The sequence below is a fragment of the Panthera pardus genome, unplaced genomic scaffold (assembly GCF_024362965.1).
Source record: "Panthera pardus isolate Hobbes unplaced genomic scaffold, ASM2436296v1 HiC_scaffold_15, whole genome shotgun sequence".
Taxonomy (NCBI): Eukaryota; Metazoa; Chordata; class Mammalia; order Carnivora; family Felidae; genus Panthera; species Panthera pardus.
In genome coordinates, this window is record NW_026526710.1 from 13635544 (window position 1) to 13651956 (window position 16413).

A 16413-nucleotide genomic window follows, 5' to 3' on the forward strand; every position below is an offset into this window, starting at 1 on the left:
GGTCCTCTCGGTGAGCGGTCAAGTGTAGATGCTGCTGCTGATCGGTCTTCCTCCCCCTCTTCCTTCTACCGCAGGGCCATCCAGGAGAGCCTCCTCACCAGCACGGAAGGCCTGTGCCCTGGTGCTATGAGCGAGACAAGCCGTTTTGACAGCGACTTGCAGCTGGCCATGGAGCTCTCTGCCAAAGAGCTGGAGGAGCGGGAGCTCCGGCTGCGGGAGGAGGAGGCGGAGCTCCAGCAGGTCTTACAGCTGTCTCTGACTGACAAATAGACCTTTGTGCCCACGGCCGCGCCCAGCGGAGGTTCTGGGCTGCACGCGAGCTGCGCGCCAGTGCTGCGTCACCAGTGCCCCGGGGCTGAGGGCCTGCGCCTCGCAGCCTCGCACGTATGTGGCAGACAGCAGCTGCCCTTTCTTTACTCAGAGGTGCAAGACCAGGGGCTCCCGGGCCCACCCACGACCCTCCCCCTGGAAAGGGGCTGGGGACCGGCAGGCCCCATCTCCAGGCTAAGGGGAGGAGAGCATCGTCACTTTCCATTAGCTGTATTGGCTTGCAGGTCACGTTTTTACTACCAGCTTTAGACAAAAACCCCAATCCCCGCGAGTTTGTAGATTACTTTTTACCAAGGAGTGATAACAAAACAAGTTATTGCAGAGTCAGGGTGCTTTTATATATGAGAGCAGCAGCCTTTTTAGAGCGTGGTTTATGAGAATTTATGAGACGCTTCTTTACAGTTCACCAAAGAAATGGATAATCTGTGCCGATCTACTCTTTTGTTTTTACCTTTATACAGGGTTTCTAGGACACTATCACTGTTCCTCCTCCTTCTCCACCTTCGTCCATTCCTTCCACCCCCAGCTAAAGTTAAAGAGGAGACATGTACAGGACAGGTTTTAGATTAGGGCTATTTGCATCACATTAGGATATACAAGTGACCACGGATGTTGCCTTAGCCTTAAAAATTACCAATAGTTTCAAACCACCTCACTCCACTTACTGAGGGGTCTGAGTTGAATTTATAAAGGCGGTTCCTTTGAGAGCAGGATCTTCCAGGCTAAATCCAAGGCAGCTAATCCTGGCCCTGAAGGAGCAGCTAGGAGAGCCTGAGGCTTGCTGTTGAATGGGGCAGGCTGGCCAACACAGCGGGACAGCCCAGAACCAAAACCAGGTGTGTTCCACACCCTCCCTCGTGAAAGATTTCCACGTCGAGGCCTAGGACGGCCCCCCCGCGGGCCTGGGCTCACTACAGAGGAAGGGGTAGACTTGCAGTTAGAAGAGTAGCTCTGTGTTCCAAAGGGAAAATGATGACTCCGCATCGCTTTTTAGAGTTCAAGTCAGCATCTTTCTGGATAAATATATTTTTTAACAGAATCTTTTTATTATTTTTAAAAGATATAAAAACAACTCCTCCCATCAGTAGCAATACAAGGTTATACATTTTAACCAGATTTTTCTCAGGCCTCTTTTGGATACCTTTAGTAGTTAACGATTTTATCTGACCCTTCTGTAAATAACCATCGCACAACACAACGGAAGAAGCCAGGGGAACAGAGATGAGGGCACCGTCCCTCTGGCCCGCCTCTTCGTCCCCACAGGCTGCACTGAAATGCCCTGGTAAACAACAGCCCCCTTCGTTCTGCATCTATTTCCTATCTGTTGCGCTCCTTTAGGGATCGGAAGGGAGACATAGACTACTGCTAGAGTGAACGTCTGTATCCTACAGTGAGCGTTGCCAGTAAAACGTTCTTAGCCACAAAGAACCGTGCTTTTGATTCCACATAACCATCTGCCTTGTCTGTCACTGTCCGGCCAAGATTCTTTGTCTGCACACAAGGCCAGTGTACTGCAGTGTCACATTCGTTTCAAAGACCCAGCTTGGCACTCCCGTTCACCTAGCGTTTTCCCTGCGTGAAGACGCTTCTTGGGAATAGCTGCAGTTAGGCCACGTCGTTTACTCACTGCGGTGAATCATCAGTAATTTCCGTGTTTGCATTCCATTGTTGTGCTTCCTGAGGTCCTGGGCTCCCCAGGAAGTCAGTTAAAAAGGGACTGAGCGTGTGTCCACCGTTGCAGCGTGTTTCATTTACGTGTCCACTCTCGTAAAATGCAAATAAAGATTGCTTCCCAAGAGGGTGCTCGTACGATATCCTAGACCGCCTTGGCGTCTTTTTTTTCCTTTTCATACGGTTTCTCTGGTCGCTCCCACTTCCTGTTACGTACGTGACCGGAGCACGAGGATGCCTTGCGGTACTCAAGAGTATGTGACAAAGGTGACCTGCCCCTCCCAGCCTTCCCACCCGGGTCGTACGGTCCACACACCGAGTGCTACTCATTTCAGAAGTAAACTAAAAAGCCAGCTGGTGCCGGGGCTGCTGCCAGACCCCAGTCCGCCTGCCGGAGATGGCCGGCCCTCGAGGAGCGCGGGGAGCCAGGCTGACATCAGATCGCTCGTGTGACCGAATGAATCCGCTCTCCCCTCTGAAGCTGAAATGCTTCATGAGGCTGTCCTCACAAGTTGAGGTGAGGGTGGGGGCTTCCAGGTTTATCCTACACCTAATTATGTTGCGATTAAAACAAAAAAAGGGCAGTGACCGGCAAAAAATGTTTGGGTTCCAGAAACGAGGCCTTGGTGTTTCCCAGAAGATGTGCAGGAGCTGCTCTGCTTTTGGGGGTAAAATAACACTGAGCTGGGGGGGGAGGGGTTGTGGGGGAAGGGACACCATGAAGAAAACTTAGTCGTCAGTCATGAGAGGCAGTAGCTGGATTATTTAATTAAAAGACTAATGGTTTCTTTACCTTTAGGTTCATTAAAGCTTAGGGGGCCCGGCCGAGCAACTTCTGCACGTAAGACAGTGCTAGGAGCTAAGTACAACAAAGTGCTCGACACTCTGTGCCCGGAGCATGCGTAACGTGAGGGATCTGTCGAGGAAGCTAAGTGTGTACGTGACACCAGGGGACAGGGACTTGCCAAACCACCACTTTCCTGCTGAACGTGGAAGACCTCAAAGACAAAGTGCATGACAGCAGCCCCACGGGACTATGTGCAGTGCCGTGAAGGGCTTCAGAATCCACACGAGGCCTGTGCCTGGAAATGTGTGGATTTAAGATTGAGGTCCAGCTGGAAAAAATGTAATACACTCCTAAATCTTCCAGAGTCCCTAAATCCCGAGCAGCGCTTGCAGATTTAGTAATCTCCATTTTAAAGGAAGTTGAGATGAGGGGCGCCTGGGTGGCTCAGTTAAGCGTCTGACTTCGGCTCAGGTCATCATCTCACGGTTCATGGGTTCGAGCTCTGCATCGGGCTCTGTGCTAACAGCTCAGAGCTGGAGACTGCTTTGGATTCTGTGTCTCCTCTCTCTCTCTCAAAAATAAACAAACGTTAAAAATTTTTTTTAAATAAAATTACTGTTTACTAAGAGATCATTTTTATGATTGGTATAAAGGAAGTGAACGTTGCTCATCTGGGTATACGGTAGGTATTCAGGGCACTGTTCAGTTTGGGAGGTCTGGGCTACCTCCCCACCCTGTATAACCAGAGATGAAGGTAAAATAATTCCATGTAAAGGACTAGTGGTCAGTCTCTCGTGCATGAATGTTTTGGGTAAAATTCGCTCTCCCCCAGAATTGAAATTTGTATCCTTACTCTGTAATAAGCCTCTTGCGATAAAGATTACCCTCTAACTTTAGCTTGTGGTCTCATACTGAACAGATGGTAATGTTGGAATGAAGGTGTAGGCTAGGTTTGGGTTTGTATGTGGAAGAACTATTGCAAGATTGTTTCAGAAAACCGGAACATGATCCTACTGTAACCTGCCTAGGGATCACTGAACAAACAAACAGCAGGTTACAAGGTTTATGGGCCTACCAAGTTCTTTTTTTGTTTGTTTAATTTTATTTATTTAGAGACAGAATGTGCAAGCAGGGAAGGGGTAGAAAGAGGGAGAGACAGAATCCCAAGCAGGCTCTGCGTCACCAGTGCAGTGCCCAATGTGGGGCTCAAACCCACGAACCGTGAGATCATGACTGGAGCCAAGATCAAGAGTCGGATGCTTAACCAACGGAGCCACCCAGGCACCCTGGGCCTACCAAGTTTTTACTGTTTCCCTTTAAAATCCAAAGAATTGTTACACATTTTTAGGCAGCATATCAAAACGGCGCTCCAGATGAGGTGGAGGTGTGCACTTCTGGGACTTAACTGTCAATGCCAGTCTCAGAATCCCACCTACTCCTCCCCACTGCAGTCAGTCAATAACCACGGTCTTTTATAGGACAGGCCAAAGGTGGTGACCCCTCCTTATTTATATTGGTTTCACAGCATTTGATCTTCACCACAATTACGAAAGATAAAGTGTGTACACATCACTTTACAGATGAAAAAACCAAGGCTCTAGGGAAGTTAAGCCCGTCTGTAATTAGAGCTGGGACAAGAATCCAGGTCTTCTGACCCCTAACCCAGCCTGAGAGATTACTTATGGCCCAATCTTCTGAAATAATACCTTGGCTTGGGGCAGCTGTCTTATTTTACACATAAAATTCAACTTCACAGTGCTTCCCTGAGTAGATCGGATTCAAATGCACACCAGCATTTTAGACGCTTGGGAAATAATTACTAGGAGTAAAACGGCATGTTAAGGTTTACTTTAATTGACACTTTGCTCAACAGTGAACATTCAATGGCTCAATGTCAGGGTTACAAACAAAATCCTTAAGTCAAACAGTTACAGTATCCCACGTTAGTTATTTCACATTTAGTGCAGATTAAAAAAAAATCAGTGCTGTGACTGAAGTACAAGGTAAGCATTTCAATTCAATAAAAAAATTAAACTTAGCACCCTTAAAATAAATACTGATAACCACTTTGTATCATTTCAATAGGAAAAAAAATCCAGTCTAACAGTGCAAAATAGCAGCGTTTTCGAGGTTGAAATTAAATCTGTGCAAACACACACCCACCTGCCACTTTGCCTCCTACAATGAACACACGCTTCTGTTGGTTGAGAACCTCCTCACCCTGGGCTAAAAAGAGTTCCCGCTGAGTTTCTTTTAGGTTCCAAATCTGCAAAGCTGCCACAAGTTTTAGGCCACCACCTAGAAAGACTTAAGTGCAGCCCAAGGGAGATCAACGTGTTTCGGTGGGATGGAGCTCTTTTTCAGATAGACCAACCAGTAACGTTTCCAGTCTAACTCAGAACCTTCCAGCCGAAGGTGCGTGCGGTCACAGGCCTACGTGATGTGACCCTGACCTGAACGGGGGCATTTGAGTGCAGAGTCGATGCAGCATGAGGAGTGACGGCCTAAGTTCCCCACAGCTGACACTGCTCTGCAACCGGAGCATTCCAGGCCAACTCAGTGTGATTAAAAACATACGCGATTCTTAACCCCACTGTGACCAAACGGTTCTTCTAAGAAGGGAATGTCTACGTGTTAAGTCTACTTCTAATGAGTATTTTCAAACATTCAGTCCTTCCCAGTGTGGTTTTAACACTGCTCACGTAGTTACTGTCTTCTCATCTCTACAGGAAACCTGGAGCTTCAGGTCTTCCTTGTAACAAGTGTAAGTGCAGCCAGGTACAAAAAGAAACACTGAGAAGCAGACCCAATTATTTGCATTACAGTGTTAGGAAAAAATAACTGCCAGTTGTTTTTTCTAAATCATTTCACATTTGACAACAGTCCAGACTGAAGGTCATCTCCAAGCAGGAAGGTTCTGATTCCAACTTCTCCAATGACCCACGTGCAACACAATTTATTCTTTTCTCAAATACTCGTGGAAGAACTGGTTTGCTCGGCTGTCACCGACGCCGAATGGGTTTATAGACACAAAATGCCAGCAGGATCACGGTCACCAGCAGGATGCTGAAAATGGTTCCCATCAACACTGCAAAAGGAAGACAGGTTACCTCCTAGCGGCAGCTCCAGCTTCTGTTGCTCATCCGTTCACGGACGATGATTTATCAAATGCCACTCAGTGCCAGGCACAGCGCCGGGTGTGTGGGAGACAGACACAAACAGATTCTCTCTTGGGATGTTTCCACGTATGTGGGAGAGAAAACGTAAATAAGAGCATCTCACGTGGCTTGAAGGAATGCGATAGTGACGGGTAGAGGCTGGGTAACAGCAGGGAGGGAGGTGGAGAGAGGACCTGAGAAGGTGACACACAAATGGGAGACCACGATGAAGGAAGGAGCTGGCCGCCCAAAGACCTGCAGGGAGAGCACTGCGGCCCCAAGGGCCAGCAACGGAAAGCCCTGAGGGCCACACAAGGCCCAGAAAGCCAATGAATAGAATGAGGCAAGCATGGCTGAAGGGAAAGGAAGAAAGGCAGGAAATGAAGTGAGAGGAAGGCTGGAGCCAGTTCACGCAGGGCTTTGCAGACCATGAAGGCAACATGGGATTTAAGATGACTTTGAGGACCTTACGTAAAGAATGACATGATCTGGTTCAGTAGGGAAAACAGATCCCTCTGGCTGCTATACGGAGAACCATCTGATTATAGGGCACAAGAACAGAAGCAGAGAGCCCAACCACATTTTTAAGTTTAAAAAAATTTTAATGTTATTTATTTATTTATTTATTTATTTTTTAATTTTTTTTAACGTTTATTTATTTTTTTTGACAGAGAGAGAGACAGAGTATGAACGGGGGAGGGTCAGAGAGAGAGGGAGACACAGAATCTGAAACAGGCTCCAGGCTCTGAGTTGTCAGCACAGAGCCCGACGCGGGGCTCGAACTCACTGGCTGCGAGATCATGACCTGAGCCGAAGTCGGACGCTCAACCAACTGAGCCACTCAGGCGCCCCAATGTTTATTTATTTTTAACAGAGACAGAGCACGAGCAGGGGACGGGCAGACAGAGAGGGAGACACAGAATCCGAAGCAGGCTTCAGGCTCGGAGCTGCCAGCACAGAGCCCAACATGGGGCTGAAACTCACAAACCATGAGATCATGACCTGAAGCCAGATACTTAACCGACTAATAAATTAACGTTTATTTAGTTTTGAGAGAGACAGCATGAGTGGGGAAGGCGCAAAGAGAGAGGGGGACAGAAGTTCTGAAGCAGGCTCAGTGCTGACAGCAGAGAGCCCAATGTGGGGCTCGAAATCACAAACTGAGATCATGACCTGAGCTGAAGTTGACGCTTAACCGACTAAGCCACCCAGGTGCCCAACTACGTTAAAGTCATTCATAAAAACTGAGATGAAAAAAAAAGAGTGAAGCATGTCAATCTCTAGATGAGTCTTGACAAAGGCCTTCTGAGCCAAGAAGCAATGAACTAAGTTCACAAACCTATTATATTTTGGAGAGCAAATTTCACATCTAAAATCTCCAGGAGCTCCAGTGAGAAATAGGGCCTCCAACTCATCACTTCGGTTGAGCCCCGGTACAGTACTAGACATAAGAACCAGGGCTTTAAACTAACATAACCCAGGGCACCTGGGTGGCTCAGTCGGTTAAGTGGCTGACTCTTGATTTCGGCTCAGGTCACGATCTCACGGTTTGTCCTGTGTCGGGCTCCGTGCTGACGATGCAGAGTCTGCTTGGGATTCTCTCTCTCCCCCTCTCTCTGCCTCTCCATCATGCTCTTGCTCTCTCTCAAAAATAAATAAAGAAAAATTTAAAAAATAATTAACGTAACCAGCAACCCAGCGAAAAGAAAGGGCAATTCCATTTGTGTCACGACCTCAGAGCTCTTTGGAGAGTTCAAAATGTTACCCTCACCAAGCAAATGTACATTTGTTTTTAAATACGTGGGCCCATGCCAGGCTCCAGTTGGAGCCTAACCATGGCTGTTCTCCACTGTGGCTACTGAAAAAATAAGATTTGACCACAGTTTTATTTAAGTCCATAATGTGGGGGTATTTGTGATCCCTACAAAAATGCCCCAACACTGAACCCAGTTATTATTTAAAAGCTGTCTCTCTCTCTCTCTCTCTCTCTCTCTATATATATATATAAGGGGGGGAAGGGGAAGAAAAGACACAGGTGACAAAGACAACCTACAACTTATACAAGCTAAAAGTCGTATCTCAAAAACAGGCCTCGTTACCTAAATACATGCCCTTATTTTCAAAGTCTTGAATTCCATGAATTTGACTGAAACTGAACCTAGGTTGCCTTATTCTATTTGAACCATTTTCTTACATTTTACATTTTGGAAGCGCTCTGGACAAAAAAACAAACTCCCAAAGCAGGAACGCAGGTGACTGGAAGTGGAGAATGGAATCTCAAAACTGTTTTAAAATAATGAATTGTTAGCTACACAATATCCGTTTGGACAGCGATCCATTTGGGGCCTGACAAATTCTATTCTTCATCTTTTTACCCCTCTCACACTTTGCACATGGTATTAGCTGCCTGAACGGCAGGTGCAGGCAGAACCTAAGACTATTTAGGTCCTTCCTTATGGTTACTTCCCATTGGTCAGCTTCATTTCCTACATCTATCAAACGTGGCAAATAAAACCCACCCCACCAGGGTTCTTGAAACCTACCTATGGTAACCTATGAAAAGCACTCAGCAACAGTGTGGACATATAACATGCATATTATAATTGAAAGCCATTATTATGTCCTGAATAGGCAACATAGCACAGTGGTCAAGAATTCAGGGTTTGGGGTCAGACTGGGTTCCCAGACTGGGAATCCCAATGTAGATCATAGACAGGCTGTGTGATCTTTTTTTTTTTTTTTTTTAATTTTTTTTTTTTTCAACGTTTTTTTATTTATTTTTGGGACAGAGAGAGACAGAGCATGAACCGGGGAGGGGCAGAGAGAGAGGGAGACACAGAATCGGAAACAGGCTCCAGGCTCCGAGCCATCAGCCCAGAGCCTGACGCGGGGCTCGAACTCACGGACCGCGAGATCGTGACCTGGCTGAAGTCGGACGCTTAACCGACTGCGCCACCCAGGCGCCCCCAGGCTGTGTGATCTTAACGTAAGTTATACAATCTCTCTGTGTTTGTTCCCTCCTCTGAAAAGATGGGAGACAAAAATACCCACTGCACAGGACTGTTAGGGAAGTGTTTCTCAAACCATCTGTGGTAATGAACTAGATTTTATAACTTTTAGCCTGTCCCAGGTCACTACTATGTGCATGACTAATTAGCAGCTCCCTCTGCCTGCAAAGCATTACAGTCCAGGGACACCTGGGACTGGTCTCTACTTGCTTGCAACAATGTTGAAACAATGTCAAATTTTTAAATTTCTAAAGCTTAATTTCTGTAGTCCTCTCTTTGCAGATAAGTGGTTTGGGGACCCACTGGTCTGCAGACCACTCTATGAACAGTATTGTTCTACAGCATTGCTTCTCAACCAGGGGGATTTGGCCTCCAGTAGACATCTGGTAATGTCCAGAGATATTCTGATTATCCTCATTAGGAGCCAGGTGTGCAACTGGCATCTAGTGGGTAAAGGCTGGGGATGCCACTCAACGTCTTCTTTTTTTTAATGTTGTTTAATTTTTAATATTTTTAAGTTTATTTACTTTGAGACAGAGAGAGTGAACAAGATAGCAAGTGTGCAAGTGGGGGAGGGGCTGAGAGAGGGGGGTGGAAACAGAGGATCCCAGGCAGGTTCTGCACTGTCAGCACAGAGCCCTACGTGGGGCCCGAACTCGTGAACCATGAGATCATGACCTGAGCCAAAGTCAGATGTTTAACTGACTGAGCCACCCAGGCGCCCCTAATGGTGCTCAGGACAGTGGGCCTCGCCTCCCCCAAACCCCACCAAAAACCATCTGGTCCAAAATATCAGTAGTACCCAGGTGGAGAAACTCTGTTCTAAAGGATTAAGCCACAGAGCACGTGGAACCCACTCAGGAGAGTGCTAGGTACACGGTAAGTGGTCATACATGTATTCAATATGAGTTCATGAGGAGTCAAGATAACCCAAAATGATTCTCTGTGGCATAGAGATACAGATGTATCAATGAGGTACAGTGGGAAAGGAAGGACTTTGACTTTGGCAGAAGTCGGCCAAGCTTTAAGCTTCAGGACCCCTTTCAAAGCCAGCCAGCCACATGTATGTATGTATGTGTGTGTGTGTGTATGTGTCTTTTAGAGCTCCTCCCAAAAGGTAGGTTTTCAAGCTCCACAAAACCGAGGTTCTAGTACAAGTTTCTCCTGCTCTCTGAAGGTAGTGTGCCTATGAAATCTTTAGTAAGCAGAAATGGTGGGAAAGGAAAAAGCAATTACCGTTAATTTACACGGAATCACGTCTGAGCTTCCCAGACCCCCAAACAACCTGTCTTAGGCTTTTCCGATACCTTAAGACACATTTCAAAGCTATAACGGCTTGATGCTAAGATGCTGAGTGTAGCTCCAGGGAAGGAGTTTGGTGGTGCCACTCTCGCTGCTCGGAGGTGTGCACTGCAGAAAACCTGCCCAACGCTATTTCCACTTTTTGCCTTTAATCCTCTTCGGGTTTCTTTAGGTTAGCGAAAACAGGTACTAATTTGGGTCTTTTCTTCAGAGTGAAGGGGCATAACGAAAACGCTCGAAAAGCAGAGGGGGGATACACTGTCTTCCAATACCACTATTCTAGCTGTGTAAACGTAGGCGATTAACTTCATCTCTTTGAATTTCACTTTGATCCGTAAAACAGGGCTGCACTCCTCCTTACCTTTCTCATTAAGTCACCCTTGTTGTCTAGCCTGGGCCCGCGCAGCCAGAGAAGTGGGGGCTCGACTCCCAGGTCATTCATGCAACCAGCACACAGGGAGAGCCCAATGGGTACCAGCCCCGACGCGGAGCTTCGAAAAAGAGCTGCACCTTCACACCCCGCCCCCGCCGCCCGCCAGCCCGCGGTCGCTCACCCAAGTTCTGCCCACGCAGCACGGCATACGGCCTGCTCCGCTCCGGCGGCTCCACGGGGCTCGGGGCCTCCGCCTGCCCCGCCAGGAGGCTGCCCAGGCCGAAGCACAGCCACCGCCACACACGAAGCAGCATCTTCCCAGGCTCGAAGCGGCGGAGAGCTCACTTCCGCCGAAAGCCTCGCCTCAGTCCCCGCCCGCGCGCCTCCTTCCGCCGCTGCTTCCGCCCAGCCGGCGCACGCCGTTACCAGGGTAACCATAAATCCGTGGCCCAGTGTAACCCTGTCGCTAGTGGTTCCTACGGGATTAGCATTACGTCTTGGCGAGCGTTTCCGCCCGGGGCCAATTTTTAGCGGGATCACCGGTCCGTCTGGGGCAACGTCCACCTCGATCACCATTCCGCTGTGACCAACGTTCCCCTTTTTGTGAGCTCCACGCGGGTCTCTTTACGTAGGAGTCTGCTGCGTCCATTTTGGGTCTATCGAAGGTTTTTTGGTTTGTTTTGTTTTTTGTTCCTTCGTTTGTTTTAACGAATCTGTGCATTTTCTTTTTCGATCTTCGCCACAGGCCCAAGAAATAGACACTGTGTTGCCATCTGACAAATGCCACCTTCTCAAGAAGCCCTTACCTGGACATCCTTTTCCAAAATTGCAACTCTCCCACTCTCTCAACATACACTCTCCCTCCCCTTGTTCCCTCTCTCTCCCGCATCCCTCTTAACTCATCCCCATTTACATTAATGCGTTCAATGTACATTTTATTATTTTCTGAGTACCTGCTATCCCTCCTAGAATGTCAGGTCCCTGAAGGCAGAGATTTCATTCTTGCTCGCTGCTCTGTCCCAGAGCCTAGACTAGTAACATAGTACGTTCTGTGAATGCTTGCTGAATAAATGGGGAAACAGAGCTTAGTTAAGTGTTTGGCTTTGTAAGTGGCAGAGCTAGACTTTGACCCATATATAGTTCTGAATCTGGAGGCTTTACCACTGCAGGCACTGCCTGGCCTCATTTTTAAGGCTTGATTTGCAGTTTACCATTGTTTACGTCACAATGCAAAGAGATGGAAAAGCATTCTGTCAACTCTCTGTAGTCCTATCATGTGAAAATTAATAAAGAGAAACCTTGTTAAAACGGACTTAGCATGCTAGAAGGGGAAGCATCTAGCTTCTAGAAAGGGAGAGGCACACCACTTAATGTCACTTATAGGAAGAACTGTCAGTTACAGACCCAACAGAAGAATCCTCCAGAGGAAAGAATCATCAATTCCAGGCCCCAGTAGGAAAAGATGTACATTGCATCTCCTACAATAAATTGACTACCCCATGCAACCCAGACAATGAGAAACTGTCATTGCCCTGAATTCTTGCTTTTCTCCAATGGACTTTCCTTCAAAATAACCCCTCCCAACTTTGTTCCTCTTGGCCATAACTTTCTCTCCTTTGTTTGTTGGACTTGTCTATAGCTTGCATAGCTTGCCATAGCTTGCATATCCTGAATTTCAATTCTCTTTTAATCCCAAATAAACTCATTTTTGCTGGTAAAATATCTGATTATTTTTTTTCTTAAGCTTAACAATCCAAACTCAGGAGATCCCAAAGGGGAGTGTCTTCATTTATTAAACGAAACAAAACAAAACAAACAATAGTAGGTGCCCCTCACTCGCCTGACCTCATAGCTTTCACGTTAGTTAAAAAGACAGATATAATGGGGCACCTGGGTGGCTCAGTCGGTTAAGCGTCTAACTTCAGCTCAGGTCACGATCTCGCGGTCCGTGAGTTCCAGCCCCGCGTCCGGCTCTGGGCTGGTGGCTCAGAGCCTGGAGCCTGCTTCCAATTCTGTGTCTCCCTCTCTCTCTGCCCCTCCCCCGTTCATGCTCTGCCTCTCTCTGTCTCAAAAATAAATAAACACTAAAAAAAATTTTTTTTAAAAGACAGATATTCACCAATCACACGGAGGTTTATATAATTCAAAATTGTGACAGATACCATAAGAAGAAAAAGGAAATAATGACAATAATAATAACAACAATTTTGAGTTTAGGCATCAGCTAAGTGTATTGCCAGTAGACTGGTAGATTTCCTTTGTAGATATCTGCCCTGGGAACTGCTGGAATGTAGGGCATGCAACAAATCTCTGCCTGAAAGAAGGAAGGAAAAAGCTTCTCTTTAGCCAAGATCAGGGACCTAACTCATTTTCTGTAAGGTCAATCAGCCCATCCTAATATCCATGGGTTCCTGATGTCTTTAAAAGTAGAAAGAGGTAGTACGGCATAGTGACAAGACTTCCAGTTTCTGTCTTGCTGACCACTAGATTACCGCTGTGGATCTCAGTGTCTGAGATAACAGGGATGATATATAAGAGAGTTTGCTTCTGAGTTGCTAGAGGACTGAATGAGATAATACATGCAACTGACATCATACATTATAAGTGATTGAGATGTTGACTGTTACTATTCTCGAAAATACGTCTTGGAAAAGTGGGTTTAAAATGGACCCTGGGGCGCCTGGGTGGCTCATTTGGTGAAGTATCTGACTCTTGGTTTCAGCTCAGGTCATGATCTCACGGTTATATAGACACAGAGGTTGACAGCACAGAACCTGCTTCGGATTCTCTCTCTCTCCCTCTCTCTGTCCCTTTCCCACTCATACTTTCTCTCTCTCAAAATAAATAAATACACTTAAAAATTATTTAAAAAATTAAATGAACCCTGAAAGTCATTGTAGTCTAACAGTTTGTGGGTTATTGGATGCCTAGCTTCATCTTTCTTGGCTGCCTATCATTTAACCATTTCAATTTGAACTTACACTCCCTTCAAAAAAAGAATGAGAAAACCAAGAGAATAAGCAATTGTTTAATGAGAATATATTGTGTGTAATTACGCCCCAGGCACTTTGACCTTCTTTTTGTTCCTGCATCAGGATTTTTACTGTTCCCTTTGCCTGTACTGCTCTTCCCTGAGATATCTGCACGGCAGGCAACTGTCCACCATTGTCTTCCGCCCAGATATGCGTTCCTCAGACTGCCCTTTCTGGAGCCCCCAACACAGCCTCCACACTCACTCTTCTTCAAGCCCATCTTCTCTTCTGTATAGTTGTCATCACTATCTTTTTTTTTTTTTTTAATGTTTATTTATTTATTTTTGAAAGAGAGAGAGAGCGCACTATCAGGGGGAGGGGCAGTGAGAGAGGGAGACAGAATCTGAAACAGGCTCCAGGCTCTGAGCTGTTAGCACAGCGCCTGACACAGGGCTAGAACTCATGAACCACAAGATCAGCACCAGAGCTGAAGTCTGTCACTTAACCAACTGAGCTACCCAAATGCCCCAGTTGAATGTTGAGTAAGCAAAAAGGCGAGGGGAGGAAGAAAAACAATAAAAATATTGAAAATAGCCTGTTTTCTCCACTTAGTAACATTACATATATTTGTACAGTACTAAAACAGCAGACCATTTACAATTAAATGTAGTCATTTCTAATTCCAAATTCTCACACCCTTGACTTTCTGATGCTCGGCTCATTGTACTTTATACTCTGGTGATTTGTGAGCATCTTATTTCTCTAATGGGACTGCAAACTTCTTCCATCAGGGTTGTAGGACATTCAGTTAAATTTTAATTTCGTGTAAACAGTGAGTAACATTTAGTAAAAGTGCCACCCTGATATTGCATAGGATATCATATTAGTTGTTTACCTGCAACTCAAACGTAAGTGGGCCTCCTGTATTTTTATTTGCTAAATCTGACAACTCTACCTTCAGAGCACAATCTGAAACTCATTCATTTTTATACCTTTCCTTCCCAACTTCCTAACATGGTGTGCTTTGCACACAGTAGGTGCTCAGTAAATGCATGTGTAATGAATACTTGCGTGATCATAGACTGTAGTATTAATCTGTGATGTCCAATTCCCTACGGTTTAGGTAATACATTTCCATTTATAGTTTTTTCCCCCATAGAAACATAAACAAAAGCAAAAATGGCAAAATTTTGGGACTTGCCAATAATCAATCAATCAGCTAATTAATTAGTATTGTGGTTAAAGATACATAATATTTATCATTTTTACCATTCATAAATGTACAATTCAGTGGCATTACATTAAATACATTAATAATGTTGTATAACCATCACCACTATTTATATCCAAAACTTGTTCATCATCCTCCACTAAAACTCTCTACCCATTAGACAATAACTCTCCCTTCTCCCCTCCCCAGTCACTGATAACCTCTATTCTGTTACCAGTAACAGAATAACCTGTACTGTTTTTAAATTCCAGGTAACCTCTACTTTCTGTTCCTATGAATTTAACTATACTGGGTACCTCATGTAAGTGGGATCATCTAATATTTGTCCTTCTGTGTCTGGCTTATTTCACTAAGCATAATGTTTTCAAGGTCCATTCATATGATCACATATTTCAAAATTTCATTCCTTTTTGTGGCTGAATAATATTGTCATATATATTTCTTTTTTTTTTTAAGTTTTCTTTATTTAAGTAATCTCTACACCCAATATGGGACTCAGATTCATGACCCCAAGATCAAGAGTCATGTGCTGTTCTGACTGAGCCAGCCAGGTACCCCTCCATTATATATACCATTATATATATTTCCATCTATCTATCTGTCTATCTATCGATATCTTGTGTATCCATTCATTCATTGTTGGACACTTGGGTTGTTTACACCTTTTGGCTATTGTGAATAATTTTGTTATGAACATTATTATACAAATACATGTTTAAGTTCCTGCTTTCTATTCTTTTGGATATATATACCTAGGAATGCGATTGCTGGATCATATGATTAGTTCTACATTTAGCCTTTTGAGAAACTGCCAAACCGTTTTCCATAAGAGCTACATCGCTTTATATTCCCCTCACAAATGCAGGAGGGTTCCAATTTCTCCACATCATTGCCAACACTTGCTATTTTCTGGGTTTTTTTAAATTACATAAAAAATTATATCTACCCTAGTAGGTATAAAGTGGTATATCGTTGTGGTTTTGATTTGCATTGAGAGGCACAAGTTTGTCAAAAATTTACATTTATTTTGAAATGTATTTATTTATTTTGAAATTCCAGTGTAATTAACATACGGTGTTGTATTAGTTTCAGTGTATAATATAACAATTCAACAATCCTATACATTACTCAGTGCTCGTCACAGTAAGAGTACTCTTAATCCCCTTCACCTATTCACTCATCACCCCACCCACCTTTCCTCTGGTGCCCACCAGTTTGTTCCCTATATTTAAGAGTCTGGTGTTTTGCTTGTCTCTTTTTTTCTTTGTTCGTTTGTTTCGATTCACAAGTTCCACATATGAGTGAAACCATATGGTATTTGTCTTTCTCTGACTGGCTTATTTCATTTAGCATTATAATCTTTAGATCCATCCATGGTGTTGCAAATGGCAAGATTTCATTCTTTCTTATGGCTGAGTAATTTTCCATCATATGTATATATATAAATATATATGTATTTATCTCCATCATATATATATGTGTATATATATAATTTTCCATCATATATATATGAATATGTACCACATCTTCTTTATCCATTCATCAACCAATGGACATTTGGGTTGCTTCTATAGCTTGGCT

At 44.8% G+C, this 16413-nt stretch overlaps 2 protein-coding genes across 2 annotated transcripts in view; one reads left to right on the top strand and one right to left on the bottom strand.

Annotated features, from left to right (window-relative positions):
* The window catches only part of ANKRD13A (ankyrin repeat domain 13A), a 32867-nt gene extending 30718 nt beyond the window's left edge, over positions 1 to 2149 (top strand). The window contains exon 15 of the mRNA XM_019467136.2: positions 75 to 2149. Coding sequence (XP_019322681.1) covers positions 75 to 270 — 196 coding nt within the window. The 3' untranslated portion in view covers positions 271 to 2149. The remainder of the gene's footprint in view (positions 1 to 74) is intronic.
* Positions 2150 to 4620: 2471 nt separating this feature from the next.
* CUNH12orf76 (chromosome unknown C12orf76 homolog) lies at positions 4621 to 11019 on the bottom strand. Its single transcript, XM_019467134.2, has 2 exons — positions 10811 to 11019; positions 4621 to 5876 (listed from the first exon to the last, which is right to left on the bottom strand). The coding sequence occupies exons 1-2, from the start codon at positions 10941 to 10943 to the stop codon at positions 5791 to 5793; spliced, it is 219 nt and encodes a 72-aa protein (XP_019322679.2). The 5' UTR covers positions 10944 to 11019; the 3' UTR covers positions 4621 to 5790.
* Positions 11020 to 16413: the final 5394 nt, after the last annotated feature.

Bases quoted from the DNA above. Each gene is read 5' to 3' on its own strand.
- CUNH12orf76 (XM_019467134.2), bottom strand. From the start codon at position 10,943: ATGCTGCTTCGTGTGTGGCGGTGGCTGTGCTTCGGCCTGGGCAGCCTC. The intron at 5,877-10,810 runs GTGAGCGACCGC...TTCCTTTTGCAG, and splicing joins GCTGCGTGGGCAGAACTTGG to TGTTGATGGGAACCATTTTC.